Genomic DNA, 24,803 nt, shown 5'->3' with positions numbered 1-24,803 from the left:
TACTAAACAATATAAAAATTAAAATTTAAAAACATATAATTTATTATATTTGAACGTTTAGTAAAATATTTTAGAAAATAGATTTTTTTTTATGATAATGTAAATTATATTAAAAGGCCTTAATAAATAATTCTTTATGACCTACAAAAAAATCTTGATTAAATATATAAAGAATGGACCTTTAAATTTGCATCATAGTATTTCTTTAAAAATAATAATAATAGTATACCATTGTCAATAAAAAGTACGAGGATACCAAATTGTGAATAATAGTTTTTTATAACTAATTTATTAATACGGTTAATAGAAGATAACCATTTTTTAACATAAACAAATTATAGCAATTAACAAAAATAAATGTAAAAACAAACAAAAAATAACACATAGCAATTAGCAAGAGCACATACATGCCGTCTGAAAAATCAATTAAAATGAAAAATAAAACGTGCTAAATTGGATTCGAAGTGGAATACATAGAAAAAAGTTGCCGAGAACTTTTAGAAGTTAGTTTCAACAACTTTAGCAAAACTACTTTATTTGTGTATTTTACACTAGAAAAATAAGCAATTTTTTATATCAAGTGCTTCTCAAGAAATGTGTTTGGCCCAGCTTCTCCTTTTATTATGTAGAAAAGTCAGAAATAAGTCGGGCCAAACGCTACCAAAATAAGTTGTGAAAGTGAACTTTGGGGCAACTTTTCGGAGGTGAATTTGGCTTGTACACATTCGATTCCCGCACATGCCATTATATTCCTCTTTTTTATTATTTTTTGGTAAAATCCCGCCAAACATTTTTTCCCTTTTCAGGAAACCGCCAAAACTGACCTAATATATACGTGTTCCATTTCATGCTTTCTGTCACACCTATTGCTGCCGCCGCTGTCTGCCTGTCCATTGGTGCAGGTACGTAATTTTTATATTTTATTCTTTTGATTTTAATAGATCTTTCTTCTTTTTTGTCCTTTTGTTGCTATCCTTTTCTTATGTCTTTTATATGATAATATATGTACTGTACTTGGAGTTTTTATACTTTAGTTTCTTTGTCCTATCATGTTGAGATTCAGATTATGTTAGTGATAGTGATAATCTTGTTTATCAGTATGCATTTTGTTATGAGTATGCCTTTTATATTGAATTTGTTAAAAGTCCATATTAAATTTCAGATCGATTTAATATTACGTATATCATTTATCTTATATGGACTTATAATCCCTTATGCCTTTTAGTTCCATATATCATTTATCTTATAAGTATCGGCTTTCTCTTTGTTTATCATTACGTTGATTACATATGATCATATGGATCTTTATCGTGGTGGATACATTCAGTTTGCTTACCTATTCGTTTTATTGGATCTGTTTTTCTTTCGTTTAGAATGATAGTCAGTTTGCTTACGCAATAAAAATATTAGTCTACATTTAATCATTTATAATTTTCAAAACACTTTGCAGCTATGGCTACTAAAGAAATTCTTCCTTGTAAAACTGAAAATTTAGTAAAAGCAACGTGGAAAATTCCATCAGATACCAAAATGTTACTTGACATTTGTAAGAGTGAGATCCGTAAATGTGGAAAACCCGGTATTGCTTTTAAGAATAAGAAATGGGAGGAAATACGTGAAGAATTCAATAATCGTGCTGATAAAAACTATAACCAAAAGCAGTTGAAAAATAGAATGGAAATTTTGAGAACTGAATGGACGACATGGAAACAATTAATCGGTAAAGAAACAGGTTTGGGATGGAATCCCCAGATAGAAAATATTGATGCTGATGCTTCATGGTGGGATGCTAAGATAAGAGTGAGTATTTTAAATATTGAATTTTTATCCCGTGAAAATTGAATAAGAGAATTTGGTTTGTCTGAATATTATTTCTTGTTATTGGTTTTGCAGGAGAATGTAAAATATGAAAAATTTCACTATCAAGGTTTAGAATTTCGTGATGAATTGGAATTCATATTTGGGGATGCAGTGGCAACAAGTCAACGCCAATGGTCTCCTGCTTTGGGTGTGCCATTTGAATCTAGTGGCAAAAATACTACTATAGACGTGCCACAAGAAATAAAGTTAACCAGCTGAAATCACTAATGATATTATATTTGAGTCAAGTTAACCAGCTGAAATTTTTAACTGCAAATGTATAAAAGCGTGAATCTTACCAACAACTTTTTTTCTTTTCAGATCCTCCTCTGACAGAGAGGGTGCAACTGCTCGGTAGATGTCTTTTTTCTTGACATCTGTTTAATCATCATGCACTCAATTTATCACAATTAAATATTCCGGCTATCTCCTTATGTCTCAGAAAAAACTAGTACAGTGTGTCATATGATTTGCTAGGATGCTGATAGGGATTGTAAGTTGGTTCTTTCAAGGAAATTGGTTAGGCTTAATAAAGGTTCCAAAGTGAAGTGAATGATCTCATTCCACCTCCAAAGATCTTGAAGGTTCTTTCTAATTGGTCTTGTGTTCAAGGGGATCCATTTGCCGGACGTAGCATCGAAGAGCTTGAGTGAAGAGTTCGAAGGGTTGCACGGGTAAATTGAGGATTTGAAGACATCAAGAAGCACCAAATTCAAAGGTTATTTGAAGTTTCGGGGAGTGCTTACATAGAAGTTGAAGAACTAGGATAGTTTCAAGGAACACTTGTAATCACATTTGTATTCAACATTGTTACTATTAGTGGATGACCTTGATGGAGGCGTTTTTTACCAAGAAGAGTAGATGTAGCCTGAAGCGAGGATGAAAGAGTGAACTACTATAAAAATATTGGTGTCGTTCTCCTTTCTTTATCCTCTTTAATTTTTGTTAATTGTATATGTTAATTGATAAATTGATAGAGTAGAAATTAATAATTGATCTAAGTAGTTTTTGATAAAATTTGATCTCTAATTCCTTGAATTAGGTTTTTACTATTGTATTTGGATTGATTAGTTTCAATTCCTATCCAATTCATCAATTGCATGTACATTGCGTTTTTGATTGATAGCTTGTTATATTTTCTAATAGGTTTCGATTTGAAATTGTTTAGTTTTGCAAATTGTTCAAGAATTGTTAATATTTGATTGCAATAAGATTTACATTGTGCACCTCTCAATTCTATTATGAATCTTATTGGCACATAGTTTTAACTTTTTGTTATTGTTGTGATTGTTCAAGCTTGTTTCCAATTAGTCAAAACATTTCAAATCGTTTTTTCTAAAACTCCGTAAAAATTTTAAAACCGTTAATAACCCCCTTCTAGCGCGCAACCTTATTGGCCATATAGACCAACACCTAACTTAAACAACCATTATGTCATAGTCTTGAATTTCTGTTTATTAGTAGTCCTCGAGTAGTTTATTTATCAATTATAACACCATCTATAGTCACACATTAAGTAGGTTAGACGATGAATATATGCGAGAAATGAATAAAGAAACCAGTAATGGTTAAACCTTGAAAAATCAAAAAGAAAATAAATGCATCTTTGCACAAAATGTGCAAATTCAAAAGAAATATGTGTTAAAAACTCTAATCGGCTTTCCTACCATGTGTGTGACAATAATATAGATACTCAAGGGTCTTAAAGTGACTGTCTCGAATGAAAGAGGATGACCGAAATAAGGGTAAGAGAATAAGATAAAGCAGGATGAGTTAAGTTAGTATGCTAGGAGGGAGACTTTTGTCCGCAAAGCGCGATTTGTGTTGTTACAATACCCTTGGTGTTGATCCTAGAGTACCTAGAGAATTAACCTTTGATCAATTCAACCTTGGAGCCATGTATGAGTATTTGTGATCTTATTCTTCCTTGAGTCCTTTTATGTTAAGTTGTTGCATTTAATTTTTCTATTTGCAAGCTAAATTGCTTGAGGACAAGCAATGGTTTAAGCGTGGGGGAGTTTGATAACAAGCAAAATGCACTGTCTAAGTAGCTTAATTTTTATTTGTTTTGGGGTCGTTTGTCGTGTTTTGCATGGTATCCGCTGGTGTTTTGTTGTGTTTCAGGAACCTAGGGTGTAAAAAGCAAAAATGAAGAAAAAGGTGGAAAAAAAAGACGTTATGACGGCCATGACCAGCCCAACAATGGCGGGCATCGCCAACCCAACAACCTTTGACAATTTTTCTTCTCAAGAATTAGACTATAAAAACACATAGAGACACTCAATTGTGGACACTTTTAGCTACCGTCAAATTTTATAATTTCAGAACCCTAGTTCCATATTTATTCTCCATCGCTACTTTTAGAATATTACTTTAATATGTGTGAGTAGTTTAATTGAGTCCAAAACGAGAGGACCATCATACAGAAAAAAAAAACACATATAAATTGCACGCCTGTTTAATTATAACGAAAATGAAATTTTTGTTATGAAAATTCAGTTTTTAGTTTAAAGATATGTTGCGAAACAAGGAACATAAAATATTGTTTATGCATCGAAAGAGCGGAAACAATATTAGACTTAGGGTGTGTTTGGATTGAGGGTTTTTTTTTTTTTTTTTGGTTTAGGAGGGGAAGGAAGGGGAGGGCTCAATTTTATTTTTTAAATTACGAACAATGTAAAATGTCTTTTTAAAATAAATTAAGTGTTTTTGAAGTATTATATGATCATTTACCATGTTGTTAATTCAATTTTTTAAAAATCATATTATAATGTTTATGAATTAAAAAAGAAAAGTAAGCACTCCCCTCCATTCCCCTCCTAAACCTTATTTCCAAACACACGCTTAGAAAACTCAGGTTACTAATTAAATAAAGTAGTGAAAGCACTTATTTTAATTAATCAAGAACTTATTGAATTTTAAAAAGCAATTTTAGACGTATAATTAAACACTATGAAAGTAGGGAATTACGTGCTAGAATATGATAACAGTTTGCAAAAGCAAGACGGTATCTCGAATTTAATATTTTTCTACAAATAAATTTTGTTCTCATCATAATTAAATAGTGCAATTTATGTGAGTGACTTAAGTTGACAGAAACCGTCGTTTTGGCCTCTCGTTGTTATTATCAAATTAAAATCGTTATTTTATATTTACGCGCGAAACCAAATTAATTATAGCGGAACTTGTGATTGGTCTATGTGCGAAACCGATATAACTGTGCACTTGCGGCGTATCAAGTTTTTGGCACCGTTGCCTGAGACAACCTTAAAGTTGCTTAAAAAAAATTACATTACTCTTTCAAAATAAGTGTATTGAATTGACAATTCAAGGGGATTTTAAAAGACTTTTTTATAATAAAAAAGTCTAGTGGTATTCAATCAAGACTTTTAAAAAATATAAACAAATCTTGTGGTATTAAATTAAGACAATCATGACTTTTTTTAAGGCAACGAAATTTGTTGGTATTCAATTGAGATTTCTCATGTGATGAAGGTCAAAATAAAAAAATTAAATAAACCATGAAGTAATGCTAAGCCATGAAGAATATCCACAATGGTAAGGAAGTCACACTCACTTCCAATCCAAGAAGTAATGCTAAGTCATGAAGAACATCCATAATGCTAAGGAAGTCATTGATAAGATTCGATAAACTTGGTTCAATCCAGAACCAAAAAAGAGACAAAGCTCTCGCAACACACAAAGTGTATTTTTTTTATCACAATTCTACATATATGATTTATGTTCTTCATCATCATGACTTATAAAATTTCTTTTGGTATACAAAAGTCTAGAGATTTTGATGGATTCTTGCGTGAAGTGGATTTTATGAGACTTTTTAGTTAAAAATATAAATACTACTCTCATCCAACAATCTCACGTAAACCTTTGAGATTTTGTCATTGTCTTTCAAACCCTTCCTTGTCTGCCGTCATCTTCCATGCCAGTTTTTTCTTTTCTCTATCAAATTCTTCAACTTGCATTTTTTTTTTCTTTTCAAATCCTTCAACTTGCATTTTTTTTTGTCCTATTCTATTATTATTTATTTTTTTGTTCCGATTACTTTTTTTTTAAGGATACTGGTTTTGTTGTGATTTCTATTATAATTGATTCTATTATTATTTATGTGCTTTTTTTTTTCAGGCATACTTGCTTCTTTTTTTTTCGATTGTCCATGATGTTGTTTGCAATTTTTTTTAACCGAGTTTCTTGTATATAATGTTGAAACATGTGTGGAAATTGAGTAATTGATTAAACAAAAATTCCAATAATAGGTAGAATTAGTGTAGTGTGAATTGAGAAAAGTGGAAGTCTCACATAGGATGGATCTCACACATTAGTAGTGTTTATATAGTAAGGGTGAACTTTTGCCCCTCTAAATGGGTGCATAATTAGGTGAACAAAGTAAGCACTAAATAAAAAATATATATTTATATATTTTATTATTTGAAATCATAATCAAATAATTAATTTAATTATTATTAGAAAGTGCTTTCTTTGTCCCCAAGTTTTACTAAAATATTTTTGAACGCAATCTAGAATATTTTAGAACACAATCTGAAATATTTTGGTATGCAATCTAATATATTTTAGTTCTTGATCTGAAATATATTGGTACTTAATTGAGATATTTTTGCACTAGATTTTATATGTGAATTACTTAATGTTAAAGTAATGTATTACTTGTTCCCAAAGTTTCTCATTTTCTCACTTATTAGTTGTGAATTTTCTCTATAAATAGAGAGTTCATACAATGCATTCTACATACCGAAAATTCACAGTTGATGCTTCTTGTGTTTTTTCCTCTCTTCTCCCTCCTTCGACTTGTGTTGACGAGTATTTCTTCCTTTCGTCTACTCCTTTTGTCACTTCAGTTTCTAGTGGTCTTCGTACCATGTTGAGTGGTTTACTCAAACGATTAAACAATATTTGAATTTTGAGTGTATAAAATCTTTTTCATAAAAAGTCTTTTAAAATCTCACAGAATCAATACAATCCTTCAAAGTCTTTTAAAATCTTAAAAGACTTTTTTAAAATCCTAATCTAATACACCCTCTTTGCTAGCTCAATAAAAAAATAAAATAAAATACACTACTAGTATTTATTAACAACTATATCTTTTTCATTAGTACATCATCGCCGTTCTGTACGCATCTTATATTGGAATATTTGTTTGATTAGAATCACTAAATCAATTTTGTTAAGAATTTTCAAACTTTTGAAGTTTTAAGCAGCGTTCCATTGGTTCCTTTTCTAAAAGCTTTTGAAGTTAAGAAATGTGGAGGCGGTGAAGAGAAAATGCTTTGATAGAAAGTAGGGGAGATAATAGGGCAGGAGAGAAGCCCACGTAAAAACAAACGTGAAGCCAAAAAACCTAGAATCTTAATTATACGTAGAAACGAAATACTTTCACTCACTCTAGAATCGAAAACTCACCTTCATCGACCGGCGAACACTTCAACGCCGTTTTATTTTCTCTTCACCGTCATCGCTCAGGTTCCTATTTTCTAAATCAATTCTTCAGTTTTTTTTCTTTTCTTTTTTCTATGATTATTCGTAATTGTTTGTTGTAATTGTTTATTTCATTTAACCTTTGTTTCTGTTACTTCCCTTTCATGCAATCCTTGCCTTGTTCATTGTGTTTGTTCATGTCGTTGTTTTGAGTGGTTTTGGCTTGCTCTCTTGTTACTAGTTTCACCATAGTTGGTGATTATCCGACGTTTTGTCAATTGTTAGCGATAATAGGAAGACGTCGATTGTGACTTTTGCGTTGTTCATTGTGATTATTCCTTTGTTTAGGTCAAATACACACTCTCACACTCTAAAGAACACTATCTCAAAATCAATGGATTCTACAATTATGACAGGTATATTTACATTCTTGTTTGATGTTACATGTGATACATTGTAACTATGTTTACATAATCTCTCATTTGTTTTTGTAGCTGATCAGAGTCATCAGAGAGTGATAACACCCAACAAGCACGGCGAAAAACTCGTTGGCATATTACATGAATGTGGAGCAACCAACGACATTGTTATCTTGTGTCATGGTTTTCGTTGCACTAAAGTTTGTTTCTTTGCCAGATTATTTTCATTGATTAATTTTGTATATAGGATACCAATCACATGTTGAACCTTGTTGCTGCATTGGAAAAGACACAAATTAGTTCTTTCCGTTTTGACTTTTCTGGAAATGGGTATGTTTAGTTATGACGATGCATATGTTAGCGGCCAACACTTCGTGAGATTTAGTCCCACATCTGATAGATAGGATTCTTGAGTGCTTTACATGCCTACAAAACATCGTTGGTTAGTGTTCTCGATATCCTGCTTTTCATCTGCAGATGATACCTCTCAGACACTCCATGTGGAATCTTTTTGTTGCTGCTAAATCATATGACAACCCCAAACAACATAACTTCTTGACTAGTCTCATTAGTTGTTGATTGCAAGCATGAGTCAGACGAAGGATTGTGTAACTTCTGATTGTGTATCTTTTGAACCATGAACCACAAGATTCGTATCTGCTTGACCCTTTGTTTGTTGCAAATTTGCATTGGCATCTCTAGTCTTTTTGATTGTAGCTCTTTTAGAGCTGACATTAACGGTCAAAAAGACTAGAGATACCAATGCAAATTTGCAACAAACAAAGGGTCAACCAGATACTAATCATCATGTGGTTCATGGTTCAAAAGATACACAATCAGAAGTTACACAATCCTTCGTCTGACCCATGCTTGGAATCAACAACTAATGACACTGGTCAAGAAGTTATGTTGTTTGGGGGTTGTCATAGGATTTAACAGCAACAAAAAGTTATCATCTGCAAATGAAAAACAGAATATCGAGGCTTAACTCATCCTTACAAAACTGGCTTGTACGGTGAGGAGTGCCTCCTCTTTTTAAATTCTTCTCAAGAATCCTATCTATCAGATGTTGGACTAAATCTCACCGAGGGTTGGCCGCTAACAGCATAACACAACCATATTGAGTTAATATTCAATTTTGCTATGTTTGGATGTATAGAGATGGGTGATGCAATATGTGTTTATTTGATTCCATTTTATCGATTTTAATCGATTCATGCACAGTTAAAATGTTTGTAAACTGAACTATATACTACAAATTGATAGGCTAAAAGCTGAGAAATATAGAAAAATGAACCATGCCATCTATGTCTGGGTTACTCTTTTGGAAGGATACATTTATTCTTAGCTTGTTGGGATTTCATGTAGTTTATGACTTTGAACTTGTGTCCGTTTGGTGTGCATGATTAGTATGATTAAAGCATATACTTGTGTTTACTGACATTCACATTGACTCGTTGACACTAGTATTTGAGAAAATAGAATTATTGAATTGGGTGGTATTTTTCTTCATGTACACTGAAGTTTCTGAATTATACGCTGTTGTTCAACATTTCCGTAAATCAAATCGTGTAATCCGTGCAATTGTTGGACATAGTAAAGTATCTTGATTTTTTTGCTTATTTGATAAAAAAATATATATATCTAGATATGTTTTTAGCCAATTTATACAATCATTCGTTGATCATTTTCCATTATACACAACCATATTTTTTTGGAGAAGCAAAATATTTTATTGATGTAATTTTGACACAAGTTGTGCAAAGCCTAAATCAGAGGCAAACAAAGTTTGATACAATTTAACACACCAGAATTGAGATCAAATGACACTCAAACAAAACTAAAACTCCAAAGCAGACCAGGAGCAAATAGCACACTAAACAAGATACTTGTTCCTAGCTTTCCACAGCGACCACATGCTCGCAAACAAATTGAAGTAAAACACATTCTGAATACCTTTCTGCAGTACAATAAACCTGTAAATTGCTCTAAATGCTCCTCTTAAAACATGATCACTCTTAATTCTTATTATTCTAGCAGTAAGAATTAAATTTACTACATTTCCATACTTTTTTTAAACGTAGCCATTAAGTGCAATTTTTGAAGAAAATTTAACTTTACTTTTCCATACTTTTTTAAAAACTAATATGCATCAACTAATCCTTTAACTAAATTTGATTTTAATACCTACCTGTAGCGTTGATAAACTTATCAAGTTACATTGATGCATAGATATACTAATGCAAAATTACATCATATATGGCAGGGTCCTTACAGTTCACGGTTCTTCTGACAAAATTATCCCCGTTCAAAGTGCGCACGAGTTTGCTAAGGTTACATCATATATGGCAGGGTCCTTACAGTTCACGGTTCTTCTAACAAAATTATCCTTGTTCAAAGTGCGCACGAGTTTGCTAAGGTCATACCAAATCACAAGTTGCATATCATTATCATGCATACAGTAATCATCAAGACGTGTTATCCTCAGTTGTTATGAGCTTCATCAAGGAAAGCACTGACCACAATAGCGGTATTGTTAGCTAGGTCTTGGTTGGACACGAATTGAACTCCTCATCTTCCTATAATATTGTTTTCCAAGTGATATCTGTCACCATTATTTACCTTTTTTTATTACCAACTTTCATTTGACATTACTGATTATGGATGATTAAGTAAAATAACCGATTAATTCAAACACCTTCATCATGGTAAATAATCCGGATGCAGATATTAAAAAAGGGTAAATTAGATTTATCTCTCTCCAAGTTTGATGAAATTACACTTAATGTCATATTTACCTTTTGATGTCATATTTACCTTTTGATTAAACAACCAAAATGGTATCTGACTTTTTGAGGCGTTCTCAATTTAATCCATATTCTAACTCCTTGCAAATAATTCATCAAGGTTAATGACATATTCTTGAGTAAAAATAGGCATAGTAACCGAAGGCATATACTCTTCAGCAGTGGCAACCTTTGCTTTCCTAATTAACTAACATCAATGCATACCCCAACAAATTTTCAAGTAGTTTCCTCGGAGCAAGAAATTCAAAAGCGTTACCGTAGTAACAGTTTGGTCATGGATGGGTTAGTAGAAGAACAAAACTTAGTTTCAGTTTACATGTGTTGTTTTTCTTGTCCCTTTCACGAAGAGGCAGTTTTTTTTAAGTGCAAAAAAACCATCTTTTTAAAATTAAAAACTGCCACATTGTAAGAAGAATAACAAAAACAACACACGTAGAACACCATCTAAGTTTTGTCCATGATAAAATTGCCACGCGCGTGAGCCAACAATTTACTCATCTCCATGAGGCATGAACCATAGGACTCCATGGAGAGCTCACCATTGTCGGGATCCTAAAACTCTTAGCTACCAGAAGACATGATAAAAGGATAAGGAGAGACTATACCTTAGAAATAAAAAAAAAAGTTGCAACAACCAAAATGGGGTGAGACAAACACTTGGGGGCAATCGATCTAAGGAAATGTAACTACAAGGAGAAGGAACTTCCAAGAGAGTTTGGAAGAGGGGAAATGTATGGTAGCTTCACCCTCATAATCCAACAATCATAACTCTATGACGATTTGATATAGCAGTCAAGATCTTCCTCGAGACACACTAGTTGTCTTTCAAATGCTCCACAAAAAGTGGTTACACACAACAGACAAAACGACAAGAGTTATGTCCTCATCAGTCGAGTGTAATCATCACTCGGAACATGAAATCTTGTTATTCACTCGACATCAGTCAATGACATCAGAGCACCTCGTATATTAGACACCTCAAAGTACCTATCTCGAGCAACGAGCCAACAACTTGGGGATACAGTTCTAGACCAGGCCATGGTCCAATTCTCATGACCTGGAGTCCATTTCCCCTCCATAGGCCAAATAAGGTGCCCATCCACAACCGCAAATCACATGCAACAATGAAGATTCATAAGCACCAAATAATACGCTTAGAACACATATGATCCTTCATATGATCAAATGGTCGCCCGACCATTGAATCACCAAGGGAAGACCGACTTATTCGCTCTGAGGGTCTTTAAATAGAGCAACCACTGCAAAATATGGTACACACTCTCATTCATAGAAATCACCTTAACCACCTTGAGACCTCATTAAATTGAGCGTTGGATTGTCTTTGCAAGTACACCACCTGCATTAATGGAGAGCAACCATCAATCACCATGAACAACCTATAAAGCTGCATCGCACCTACGCCGAATCTTCTCTTCTCTTGTAAGAACATGCTTGATATCTTGTAACTTTTAACATTTGTACATTCTAGACTCATCAGTACAATTGAAATATAGGACAAGGGTTTTGTCTAACATGCACAAACAAAATAATCTTGCACCACACACGTGTCTTTTTATCATTAGATCCATAGTCGTATAGTATTTCTTTTAATCTAATAATAAGTTTTATTAATTTAATGATGAAAACTCACTTGTACATGTGACAATACTTATCTCACTTTTTTTTTCTTTTTCTCTTTTTCTCTATTCATTCACCTTCTAGGGTCCCTTTAGTTTGGACCACTCATTGTTTGGGTCCAACTTAAACCATTAAAATGACATACCACTGCAAGTTTAGAACCGGTAAAAAGATTCTCACCACACCATATGATAAAACAGTGTATTAATTCCTTACTGGCTTATTCCGTACATGTTATTCAATCTAAACTAAAAAAAAGCATGTTATTGTATAAAAGTGGGCAGTTTAAATGGGGGTGGTGTGTTTTTTGAATTAATAAAGTATTATGAAAATCGATAGCATATGTCTTTTTTTTTTTACGTTGATATTCTCAATTATTCTGCGAAGTAAATATTCTCATTGTTTCTGAAATAATTTTTTTTTACAAGAAATTTGAACCCAAACTCTAAAATTCTATGATTTATAAAATATTTCACTCCCAATTTTTTTATTTGCTTGTATATTTTTTAACTTGCAAATATTTACAAACATTTTTTTTACAAATATTTACAAACATGATTACTCACCTACTTTTTCTTCTTTATGTTTTCCAATTCAATTTTAATTTTATAGATAAATATTTGATCAACAACATTAAAAATTTAATCTATCAAATTTGTTTCACATTAACACCGAATAAAACATTTATAAACCATATTTTATAGAGCGATAAATTGGACCTACCAACTTAACAATAAACATCCGCATAAACGCTTTTTAACTTTGTTTGATGAAAAAAGGTTAATGGTGCATTATGACTTAAAGGACTAGATACACATTTTTACTGACATAAAGAATCAATTTAAAACATAAAAAAAAAAAAAACTAAAATGACTAAGAAATGCAATTGGTTTAATAAAATAAATAAACTGATTACAATAAAACAAAAATGTGAATGAACTAAATTAATTATTTTAAATACGAACCGTAAAAAAATACTAGTTAGTCCAATTAATCTAGTTAATTGAATTAATTAGTTGTTTGATTTAAGCTAAAAAAAACTAATCATTTGATATAAACTAAAATAATAAAAAGTATTTGCACTTTTAAATACAATCGATACTTTCTCTTTAAAACCAAAACCAAATAAACCAGTAGAGTTTTCTTTCAAAAGCTGCTAAAAAAAAAATATTCACTACACCCAAGTTCATGTAAGCATGGAATACTAATCAACTTGCTTGACATGTTCTCAATATTCAATCTGATGCGTCCTAATACTTTACTAATATATCAATGACTTAGGTTAAATGGGTCCAAGTTGGACCCAAAGTTTTAGTGGTGCAAATTAAAAGAAGAGTAATGATATTTTGACATCCATTTGATGACAACTTTGTTGACAACCTTGTTTTTCTCACTTTTTATTGGTCAAAAACAATGGAAAGAGAAAAAGGAAGAGAGAGGATAACAACATCATGTGAGTATGAGAGAGAAAGTTGTCCAAAAGTTGTCAAAAAGTGGTTGTCAAAATATTTCCACTTTGTTCTTTCTCTTATTGTCATTGTGTTTTGTATTGTCGTTCAGTTCTGATTCTGATTTCGTGCATACAGTGAGATTTGCGTGAAAGTTCTATATTTAGCTTTCGTTGTCATGTAATGTAGATGTATAATTAATAAGGAATATTCAGAAGATTTTTTATACAGCAGCTACCACTCCAACTAGTGTCATTTGAGTTGAAAAATTGAGTCATGTTCCAGAAATGTTAATATCTTTTTACTTAAATTGGGAAGAACTTTTATCACACACAAGTAAATAAGATAATTAAGAATAGAGTGTTAATACTTTTGGGTTTGTCATTGTTGGTTTTGGAGTAAAACGATATAAAGTAGCAATGCAATCATTCCTTGTTATTCTTACGAAGCACTAGAGCCCCATATCGAAGATATGTGCGTTTGGAATGGGTATCTTCCATTATAAAATAATGAAGGTCTTTAACCGTAACTCACATGTTCATCACCCGATGACACTAACTTGAGAATCAGTAACGTTTTGTAAATGTTTCTATTTATATATCTATCTATATTATAGATAGAATCTATATACTATATCTCTTTCTATTCTAAATAGACCTTATTTGTATATAAGAATATAGATCTATATATTAATTAAATTCATTAAAAAAATAGAATTACAGATTTCTAAAATATAAAAAATAAATTCGAATATATTCCCCTAGATACTAGTCCCATATTTTTCTATTTTCTTATCTTGTTTTTAGTTTTACTATATATATCATATTATATATATAAATAATATATAGTATAAGATATAAGCTTTTTCCAATAGAAGAAGTTTGACCCCTCCCATTAATAATAATAATGTTTTAGTTTTCTTTATTTGTGGGGTCTTATCTATTCCATTTTCATTTTAATGTGCCTCGCAACCCGAAAGAATTCGGGGGGGAGGGGTCATTTCGTTTTTTAATCTAGAATGAAAAGTTTCAAGAGATGAGAGAATTAAGAATACCCACTAGAAATACTAATCCAATCCATAATGATGTACCGGAAAATACAACATTTTTATTACTTGACCAACCATCAGGAGAAGCAAATACAACAGGTACACCAATCAATAAAATGGATGAAGTAACAATTAATGCAAAAACAGCTAATTGAAAAGCAATAGTCATGTTTCTAATCCTCCAATTTACCAACAAAAGAACTATACCATTTGATCCCCCCACCCCTTTTGACCCCTTAAAAAAATAAAAAACGCATTATGGAGGGTTTTATCATGAATCCATTGATTTTAGATGACACCCCTTTTGAGGCGTGGATCGAGGGGTAGTTTTTTTTACTTCACAAAAGAGCATGCTGGATCATGCATATATATACGGATAGAGAACTAGACCAATAGAGTCACTTTATCATACATAGATAAAAAGGGGTATTAATTCGTATGGTCATGTTCTCTTGAGTGGAATAAAGATAAAATAGAAATTAGCTTTTGGAGAGATGGCTGAGTGGTTGATAGCTCCGGTCTTGAAAACCGGTATAGTTCGAAAGAACTATCGAGGGTTCGAATCCCCCTCTCTCCTTTTTCTTAGCGAATGGATTTTTGAATTTTATTGATTTAGGTTAGCTCGGTTTTTTCGGGCTCGACTATATCACCACTTAGCCGAGCCCGAAAAAAGATTAGATATTAGATATAAATGAATTGAAAAAAAAAATATTTTTTCAATATCATCTGCTCGACTCAACCCAATATGTATACTAAAATCAAAGTGATTCCTACGTCAAGCATTGGATTTCATGTCTCAATTAAGAGGAGTCATGAAAAGAACAGGCTCAGAATCTCGATCAATTCCTTTTTCAAATCCTGCGGCAGCTGCACGAGCTCTTCCCGCGTGCCATAAATGACCTACGAATAGGAAGAATCCTAGAACAAAATGAGAAGTAGCTAACCAACTTCTAGGAGAGACATAATTGACTGCATTAATCTCTGTAGCTACGCCACCCACGGAATTTAAAGAACCTAACAGAGCATGAGTCATATATTCCGCAGAACGACGTTCTTGCCAAGGCTGTATGTCTTTTTTCAGTCTACTCAAGTCCAAACCATTAGGACCTCTTAGAGGTTCTAACCAGGGAGCACGCAGATCCCAAAAACGCATAGTTTCTCCCCCAAAAATAACTTCTCCGGTCGGAGAACGCATTAAATATTTACCTAAACCGGTAGGTCCTTGAGCGGATCCTACATTAGCTCCAAGACGTTGGTCTCTAACTAGAAAAGTAAATGCTTGAGCTTGAGAAGCTTCCGGTCCAGTGGGACCATAAAACTCACTAGGATAAGCAGTATTATTAAACCAGACAAAGCAACAAGCTATAAAACCAAAAACGGATAAAGCTGCTAAACTATAAGACAAGTAAGCTTCTCCAGACCATACTAGTGCACGACGAGCCCATGCAAAGGGTTTAGTTAAGATATGCCAGATTCCACCAAGTATACAAATGGAACCCAACCATACATGCCCTCCAATTATGTCTTCCAAATCGTCCACACTAACAATCCACCCCTCTCCCCCAAAAGGAGATTTTAGTAAATAACCAAATATAATACTTGGACTAAGGGTTAAGTTGGTAATTTTTCTTACATCCCCCCCTCCTGGAGCCCAGGTATCATATATACCTCCAAAATAAGAAGCCTTAAATACTAGAAGAAAAGCCCCTATCCCTAACAAAATTAAGTGAATACCTAAAATAGTAGTCATTTTATTTCTATCTTTCCATACATAACCAAAGAATGGAAAAGATTCTTCAAGAGTCTCAGGTCCCAGAAGTGCATGATAAATACCGCCAAAGCCCAATACTGGAGAAGAAATTAAGTGAAGTACTCTAGAGACAAAGTATGGAAAGGTGTCTATAACTTCCCCTCCAGGACCTACCCCCCAACCTAGAGTAGCTAGATGGGGAAGTAAAATTAATCCTTGTTCATACATGGGCTTCTCGGGTACGAAATGAGCGACTTCAAATAGGTTCATTGCTCCGGCCCAGAATACTATTAATCCGGCATGGGCTACATGGTCCCCCAGTAGTTTACCGGATAAATTGATAAGTCGGGCATTCCCGGCCCACCAAGCAAAACCGGTAGTTTCTTGGTCACGGCCAGTTAAAGCTAAAGTTCCATTAAAGAGCGTTTCCACGTGGTAGAACCTCCTCAGGAATATAAGGTTTTCATGAGGCTGATCTTGAGCCGCCATCCACGCACGAATACCTTCATTTAAGAGAATATTTTTGGTGTAGAAAGTCTCAAATTCAGGATCTTCTGCTGCGCGGATTTCTTGAGAAACGAAGTCATAGGCACGTAGGTTCAGGGCCAGACCGACTACTCCAAGAGCACTCATCCATAAACCAGTTACTGGTACAAATAACATAAAGAAATGTAACCAACGTTTATTGGAAAAAGCAACCCCAAAGATTTGGGACCAAAAGCGGTTAGCGGTGACCATTGAATAAGTTTCTTCCGCTTGAGTTGGGTTAAAAGCACGGAATGTATTTGCGCCATCACCATCTTCAAATAACGTATTTTCTACGGTAGCACCATGAATAGCGCATAGTAGGGCAGCGCCCAATACACCAGCAACTCCCATCATATGAAATGGGTTTAATGTCCAATTATGAAACCCTTGGAAAAATAGAATGAATCGAAATATAGCTGCTACACCAAAACTAGGCGCAAAGAACCAACCAGACTGACCTAGTGGATAAATCAGGAATACAGAAACAAAAACAGCAATTGGACCGGAGAATGCGATTGCATTATAAGGGCGCAATTGAACAGATCGAGCAAGTTCAAATTGACGTAACATAAAACCGATTAATCCGAAAGCACCGTGGAGAGCAACAAAAGTCCACAGACCACCCAATTGACACCAACGGGTAAAATCTCCCTGTGCTTCAGGACCCCATAGTAACAACAAAGAGTGTGCTAAACTATTAGCAGGAGTAGAGACTGCCGCAGTTAAGAAGTTACAACCTTCCAAATAGGAACTTGCCAATCCATGAGTATACCATGAAGTTACAAAGGTGGTACCTGTGAACCAACCCCCCACGGCAAAATAGGCGCAAGGAAAGAGCAATAGACCGGACCAACCCACAAAAACAAAACGGTCCCCCCGTAACCAGTCATCCATAATATCAAATAAATCATTTTCATCTTTGGTAAATTTACCAAGAGCTATAGTCATAGTGATCCTCCTATTCAACTACTTCAATCATTTCCGAACACCCCCTAGCATTTTCAGGGATGGAACCTTCGAGGATTTTTTCATTTTATATATGATATGATTTCTCGAAGACTGTCCCTTCTTTTCTACTAGGTTTTGAATAGAAAAATACTTTTTTTGTCCATTGATATTTAATCTAGGTAAAATCCATTAACTTAATTGGGTTATTCCTTTCTATTCTAAAAAATTCCCTAAGTCATGAAGTCATGACGCGGGAATTGTCTTATGACTCGTAAATCCGATAAATAAATTTTTTAAAGAACTATTCCAGAAACAAATGAAATGATCGCTTTTATCACTTTTTTTTGTTACCAGCAGATCCCCAGACATACTACTCTCCTTTTATCAAATAATATTAAATAATATTATTCTTGAATCTTGTTCGTGAAATAATAAAAAAAAAAGTTTTATATATTCTTCTAATTTGTATGTCTAGGAAACTACTATAGAATCCTATTTTTACTTTGTATTTTACTTTAATTTCTTTTATTGTCCTCTTTAGTTGTATTTTTCTTTCGTTCAGATTAAAAAAATTACAAAGTATACCTTTTTTGCAGATCGAGGTAAGAAATTCGAATATTTTTTTATCTATCTATTTTTTCTATCTATCAGATTTTTAAATATTGTATGGAGTTTTATTAAAAATAATAGATTCTAAGTGAAAGTTTCGTCCATTAATTGCTTTAAAAATCTAGTATGCATAGATATGAAAATGAAATATTGGATACTCGAAGTCATGATTTGATGGATTTTTCTATTTTTTTTTTATAGATATCTCATATCTTAAAGAAATAATAGAAATGTAATTTGATCTTTTCTTGTATTTGGAAAAAAGATATTTTGAAAGTAAAATTATGTTGGAACTTAGAATAGAATAAACCCTTCTGCGTGGAGAAGAGGAGTATCAATTGATTCCTAGGAACAATAAGATTTAATCCGAAATATTGACAGATTCTTGCGGAGTCCGAACGAAAGAGATATTAAAAACAAAAAAGATCCACTGTTCGAATTTCATTTCTATCCAATTTGAATATCAGAATAGTGGATATAGTTATGATTCAATAGGTTAGGTCCACTTACTTTTTTTTAGAATCTTTCCCTTTTTTTGATTGGAATAATAGAAAATAGGATAGGAATATCTTACAATTAAAGGAAATATCACAGTCTAAAAAAATAGATATATAGAAAAGAATACTCTTTCACTTTCTAACTAGAATGAGTTTACTCTATTCGAATTCATTCGAATGATAACAACAATTTAATAGAATAAAAAATCGATTTTTTTAATGAAATTCAACTATTCCTTAGTTTTTTTTTACAAAGAGAAACTTCTTACAAATATCAAGAATATCTCTATTCTTCCTTCAAATCGGAATATTACTGTTGTCATTTATATTACTGTTGTCATTTTTTGACAAAAAAGCCCCTTATCGGATTTGAACCGATGACTTACGCCTTACCATGGGGTTACTCTACCACTGAGTTAAAGGGGCTCCATTTGAGTCAATTCCCGAATAAGGAACCATCCAATATGGATATGAGTTTAGTACATCTATTTGTTACTGCATATACTCAAATTATATATATAGAATAGATCTATTTTTTTTTACATAGCAACTTTTTAACGAACAATAAATTGGATTTAGCTAGTGAGTATAGTTAAAAAAATGATTTTTGGATATTGGATTTGATAAATATCAATGGAATGGATTTTTTCAAAACCGATTCGAATTGAAATCATCTTCATCATAACACAAAATTTATTTCATTGATACATTTACCCACTAATTCAATCTTCTTAACATTGAATGAAAGTGAAAGAAATGAGGTGTTAATGCCGCGCCTGTTCCAGAAAATCAATCATTCCCTGAAAGGATTCTCTCTTTCTTTTGTTTTCTTTCGCATTATTTTTTTATAGTTTTCTAAATTGGTGATTGGAATGAACAATTTCGAAATCTAAATGATATTTTAAGGAATTCTGAAAGATCCTTCTGATCGAATCATATCATTCCATTATATTGACAATTTCAAAAAACTGTTCATACTATGTATGAACATAGTAGAATGGAGGTCGGACAAGTATGCCCTCATCGTCTAGTGGTTTAGGACATCTCTCTTTCAAGGAGGCAACGGGAATTCGACTTCCCCTGGGGGTAGGGTACTACAAAAGGAAATTGATCAGGGATTTTTAATAAAGACTAAAATTGATTCTTCCTGGGTCGATGCCCGAGCGGTTAATGGGGACGGACTGTAAATTCGTTGGCAATATGTCTACGGTACGCTGGTTCAAATCCAGCTCGGCCCAAAAATTTGCTGATCCACCATGAAATGATATAACCCATTTGGTGTTCTCTGAAAATCACCAATGGGCTCCCATACAGAAGAATAAAATCTCGAGTGCTATTTCTTTTTTCCATATTACATATTTTTTCCACAAATTCGGATTTTGAAAAATTCCTATCGGGATTTTAAAATATAAAGTCTTAGGAAAGGATTAAAGTAAAAAAAGAGTCTTTTTTGTTTCCTTGATTCATTGATTTTTCAATCAAGTTAGCAATAAGGAACGGATTGCGAATAATCCGTGTCGATTTCGCTAAAGTGCAGACCCATAAAAATATCAATATATCAATATATAAGTCTGCCTCTTTCAGTTACAGTACAGGGGTTCGAATCTAAAATAGAAAAACAAAGGGTTTGAATGAAATAGTAAGAATATGTATGCTATACAACTTTTTCCCTGGGATTGTAGTTCAATTGGTCAGAGCACCGCCCTGTCAAGGCGGAAGCTGCGGGTTCGAGTCCCGTCAGTCCCGATGGATACAAATCCAAAAAATATCAATTGATTTCGTATGTGAAAGGGAATAAAAAAAAAAATCTCATTTCTAACAGGGATTCCTTTTTTCTTTTTTAGTATAATGTAAAGGTTCGGACGAAGAAAGAAAAAGGAATTTTTCATTGCATCAGAAAGTAATTTTTTTTTATTTGGTATGGATAAAAGATCTTCCTATGTTATACTATTTAATTCTCGACGATGAATTGATTTGATAGCTCCGATATTGTTATTCGTGATATAGATCCGATTTTATATCATCGAGATAAAATTTATACCACTGAATTTACTGACGAAAGATTTTTCATTTCTATGGGATTAAATCCCGAAGTATTTATTAGAAATAAAAGAGAAAGAAAACATAGAGATTATGGAAGTCAATATTCTCGCATTTATAGCTACTGCACTCTTCATTCTAGTTCCTACTGCCTTTTTACTTATAATTTACGTAAAAACGGTAAGTCAAAGTGACTAATTTTAATTAAACATGACTTCTGATTTCTTATCAATGCGATGACAATGATTGAATAAAGAAAAAAGGGTTTCCATTTCGGGTCTTTCTTTTAAATAAAATGATCAGACTACAATCAGCAGAATTCTATGAAATCCATATAGTATAGTAGATAGTATAGTAGAAAGAAATCAAATCTATTTCTTTCTACTATATACTATTACGGTATGGTAAAAATGGAATGTTTTACTTAAAAAAAAGAAGTTTAATATGGATGGACCTATTTAAATATTTCTTTTCATATGGGTATATCTATAGATATCTATGGAATGTGAATTCCATAGTGTCCACATTTTTTCTTTGTTTGATCTAATCTATTATATTTGTATTGGTTCCAATCAATCTGAAATAATCAAAAATACATTTTTATTCTTAATTATTTGAATTTTTAGATTTCACATTCTTTTCATAATCCCGATAAATAATAAAAAACAAAAAAAAATAAATAATAATCTTTTTATTTTTAGTATTCCAAAAAAATGAATTGATTAAATAATTGACAACTGATCAGGGGATTCGATGAAAAAGTTTTTCATATTTAGAAAAGATTGGTGGTAACCAGTTCATCGAAATATAAATCTTAAAAAGAATTAAGTTTGGAGTAGTAATCCGTTTCCAATTATCTGTATTCCCGGGACAATAAGATGGGAACAATTCAAATATTTGTTTGATTTAAAGAGTATTTTTTTTTCAATATTATATTACACCACTGGAATACAATAGAGTTTCAAAATGAAGTATCGAATTGCATTTCATTAATTAGTATTTAGTTATATTAATAAAATAACAAAATTCAATAGTTAAAAAATGGAAGAACTTAGCTATAAAATAATTGAGACATTTTGATCCCTTAACTCAATTAGTAGTCCTCTTAGAGTCCACTTCTTCCCCATACTACAAGGGAAAGGGAAAATGTAAAAACTACCATTAAACCAGCCCAAGCAAGACTTACTATATCCATGTAAATTTTGTCTCCTATCTCTATCAATATGAAGAAAATTTTTTATTATTGTTTACTACTTTTTCTTGTATTATTTTCGTTTTTATTTTTCACTAAAAATTTTATAATATCTTATAATAATAGTGGAATCGCTGGTACAGAGTCAAAAAAAGATTCCGTCATAACACCATTGACGAAACATCCAATTAGAACATCTAACAAGTTCTTACCTGATTTCTAGTAGAATTGAAAAATATTAAATTAAGCATAAATAAAAAATATCCTTGAGAGTAGTAAGGAAATGCATCGTACTAATTAGGTACGAATAAAAAGACCTATGTTTTATTTTACCCCCCCATTTCATTCAGTCAAAAATAAAAAATATAGAATAGAATCAAGATAGATTTCTTTGCATACTCAGACTCTTATTTGCATCTCTTATTTCCATTTGATTGTCTCCCGATTCGTTCTATACAACAATTGGAAAACATCCTCTAAAATTCTTTTACTAGAGATTAGAAAAAAATGGATTCTTTTTGAATTGGATTTTATTATTAATATATTAATATAATAATAATAAAAAAAGAAATCTAATTAGATATTCAATTTCATTAATCTAACTAATATGGAATAAATGAAGAAGCGTTCATATACTTTACCATAAGTTTGTATACAAGGTTTTTCTTCAACACCTTCCCTAACTTAAAATGGAATTATATTCCCCATCCGACCTATCCCTATCCAATCTAATTAAAGACCCCAAAAGTAGATGGACACTACAATAGTAGTGAAATAAAAGGACTATCATTTCAAGATTGATCTATTCCTTTTCATCTCTCTAATGAATTTTTCGTTGACTCTGAGACGAAAATATTTACAACATTTTAGAGAACAAACTTCCCGATGCTTAGAATTTAGCATCAAACTAGTCCCTTATTCCTACACTAGCTTGCGCTGGAAAAAAAGAAAAAGTTTTCTATATCAACAAAACGAAATAAACTATTTGAATTCTCTTATCGATCAGGCGACACCCGGATTTGAACTGGGGAAAAAGGATTTGCAGTCCCCCGCCTTACCACTCGGCCATATCGCCAAAATAATACAAAAAAATAGATCCGAATACCCCTCCTCCTCTCAAAAAAACAAAAATGGGTTTCTAAAATTCTTTTTTTTGATGTGTTTGTATCTTAAATTCCGTTTTCTTTAATCCCCTTTTTCTATTGAAAACTAATGTATACCTATACCTTTCAGTCACAAAAGAAAAGTCAAAATTTCAGCACAAATAGCAACCGTTAACTACAAATTCCTGAAAAATTCTTGAATCTTAATCTATTCTTTATCTTTATTAATGAGAAAAAAATAGAAATTGATACATAACCAATCAATATTATTATTTTTTTTTTTAATCCTTCTCTATTTCAATTATAACAGCAACTGTTAATATATGTCAACCCCAGAACATGCATTTTCGTTGTTACACATACCTATATTATAGGGAATTTTCGATAAATTCTCGTGCTTTCATTTTTTTGCCAATTTTTCATTAAATAGATTAATGAATGAGTAGAAAAAATAAATGAACACAACATAACATGTGCTGTCCCGAACAAATAGGACTGCAATAAAGTAAGAGACATATAGAAATAGTTATAGCTGAAGTTAGATATATGCATGTTTAATAAATCCAAGTCTTTTTATGCACTGCAATCGTATTCTCAAATTCGAAAAAAAAAAATAAATTGTATATTTTTTCTGATTATTTTATTTTTGATATCTTTATCTCATGGAGCCGAACAAATCCTGAATTCATTTTTTGGGGTATCAATCGAATTAGAGTTATGTAATAACATACTATACTACTACTATAAAATACCCCAAGTCTAGGTGAAATTTATCAATTTGTTTCGATTTATATTACAAGTTATATTCTATATTGGTTGTTTTGTTGCAAATTCCAATTTGAGTATAAAATCTCCTGTTTTCATAAATAGGTATTTCAATTTCATAGACGTAGTTAGGTAAAATTTCATGTGATTCAGTAAAGTAAAAAGACCAGAAATTCCATTATTGCTAAATCGATTCATGTGATTCAATGAAGAATGACAGCAAATCACGGGATATTTTCTATAAAATAAATGGGGAAATTGAAAATGCTTGGGGTTGGGAATGAAGGAATGTCTACACTACCCGGATTGAATCAAATACAATTTGAAGGGTTTTGTAGATTCATTGATCGGGGCTTAACAGAAGAACTTTTTAAGTTTCCAAAAATTGAAGATACGGATCAAGAAATTGAATTTCAGTTATTTGTGGAAACATATCAATTGGTAGAACCCTCGATAAAAGAAAAAGATGTTGTATATGAATCACTTACATATTCCTCTGAATTATATATATCCGCGGGATTAATTTGGAAAAACAGTAGGGATATCCAAGAACAAATTATTTTTATTGGAAACATTCCTGTAATGAATTCCCTGGGAACTTCTATAGTAAATGGAATATACAGAATTGTAATCAATCAAATATTGCAAAGCCCTGGTATCTATTATCGTTCAGAGTTGGACCATAACGGAATTTCAGTCT

At 32.2% G+C, this 24,803-nt stretch overlaps 1 protein-coding gene, 1 long non-coding RNA gene and 3 other non-coding genes across 5 annotated transcripts; 4 read left to right on the top strand and 1 right to left on the bottom strand.

Moving 5' to 3' along the window:
* The first annotated feature begins 686 nt into the window (after window positions 1-686).
* LOC146945876 (uncharacterized) lies at window positions 687-2,079 on the top strand. The gene is made up of 3 exons (XM_085748110.1): window positions 687-902; window positions 1,451-1,800; window positions 1,894-2,079. Exons 1-3 carry the CDS (start codon window positions 848-850, stop codon window positions 2,077-2,079), a joined length of 591 nt encoding a protein of 196 aa, XP_085604236.1. The 5' UTR covers window positions 687-847.
* Window positions 2,080-7,111: 5,032 nt separating this feature from the next.
* LOC146945875 (uncharacterized) lies at window positions 7,112-8,341 on the top strand. Its single transcript, XR_015026541.1, has 3 exons — window positions 7,112-7,356; window positions 7,660-7,727; window positions 7,806-8,341. It is a non-coding gene; the product is annotated as an uncharacterized LOC146945875 (long non-coding RNA).
* A 6,818-nt stretch (window positions 8,342-15,159) lies between these two features.
* Window positions 15,160-15,248, top strand: TRNAS-UGA (transfer RNA serine (anticodon UGA)). Its single transcript has one exon. It is a non-coding gene; the product is annotated as a tRNA-Ser (tRNA).
* Window positions 15,249-20,675: 5,427 nt separating this feature from the next.
* Window positions 20,676-20,749, top strand: TRNAD-GUC (transfer RNA aspartic acid (anticodon GUC)). The gene has a single exon. It is a non-coding gene; the product is annotated as a tRNA-Asp (tRNA).
* Window positions 20,750-23,239: 2,490 nt separating this feature from the next.
* TRNAC-GCA (transfer RNA cysteine (anticodon GCA)) lies at window positions 23,240-23,310 on the bottom strand. Its single transcript has one exon. It is a non-coding gene; the product is annotated as a tRNA-Cys (tRNA).
* Window positions 23,311-24,803: the final 1,493 nt, after the last annotated feature.

This window comes from Medicago sativa, chromosome 2 (genome assembly GCF_051527215.1).
Source record: "Medicago sativa cultivar Bolivia chromosome 2, Bolivia_mono, whole genome shotgun sequence".
In the NCBI taxonomy this organism is placed as follows: domain Eukaryota; kingdom Viridiplantae; phylum Streptophyta; class Magnoliopsida; order Fabales; family Fabaceae; genus Medicago; species Medicago sativa.
This window is presented reverse-complemented; position numbering and strand designations above follow the sequence as displayed.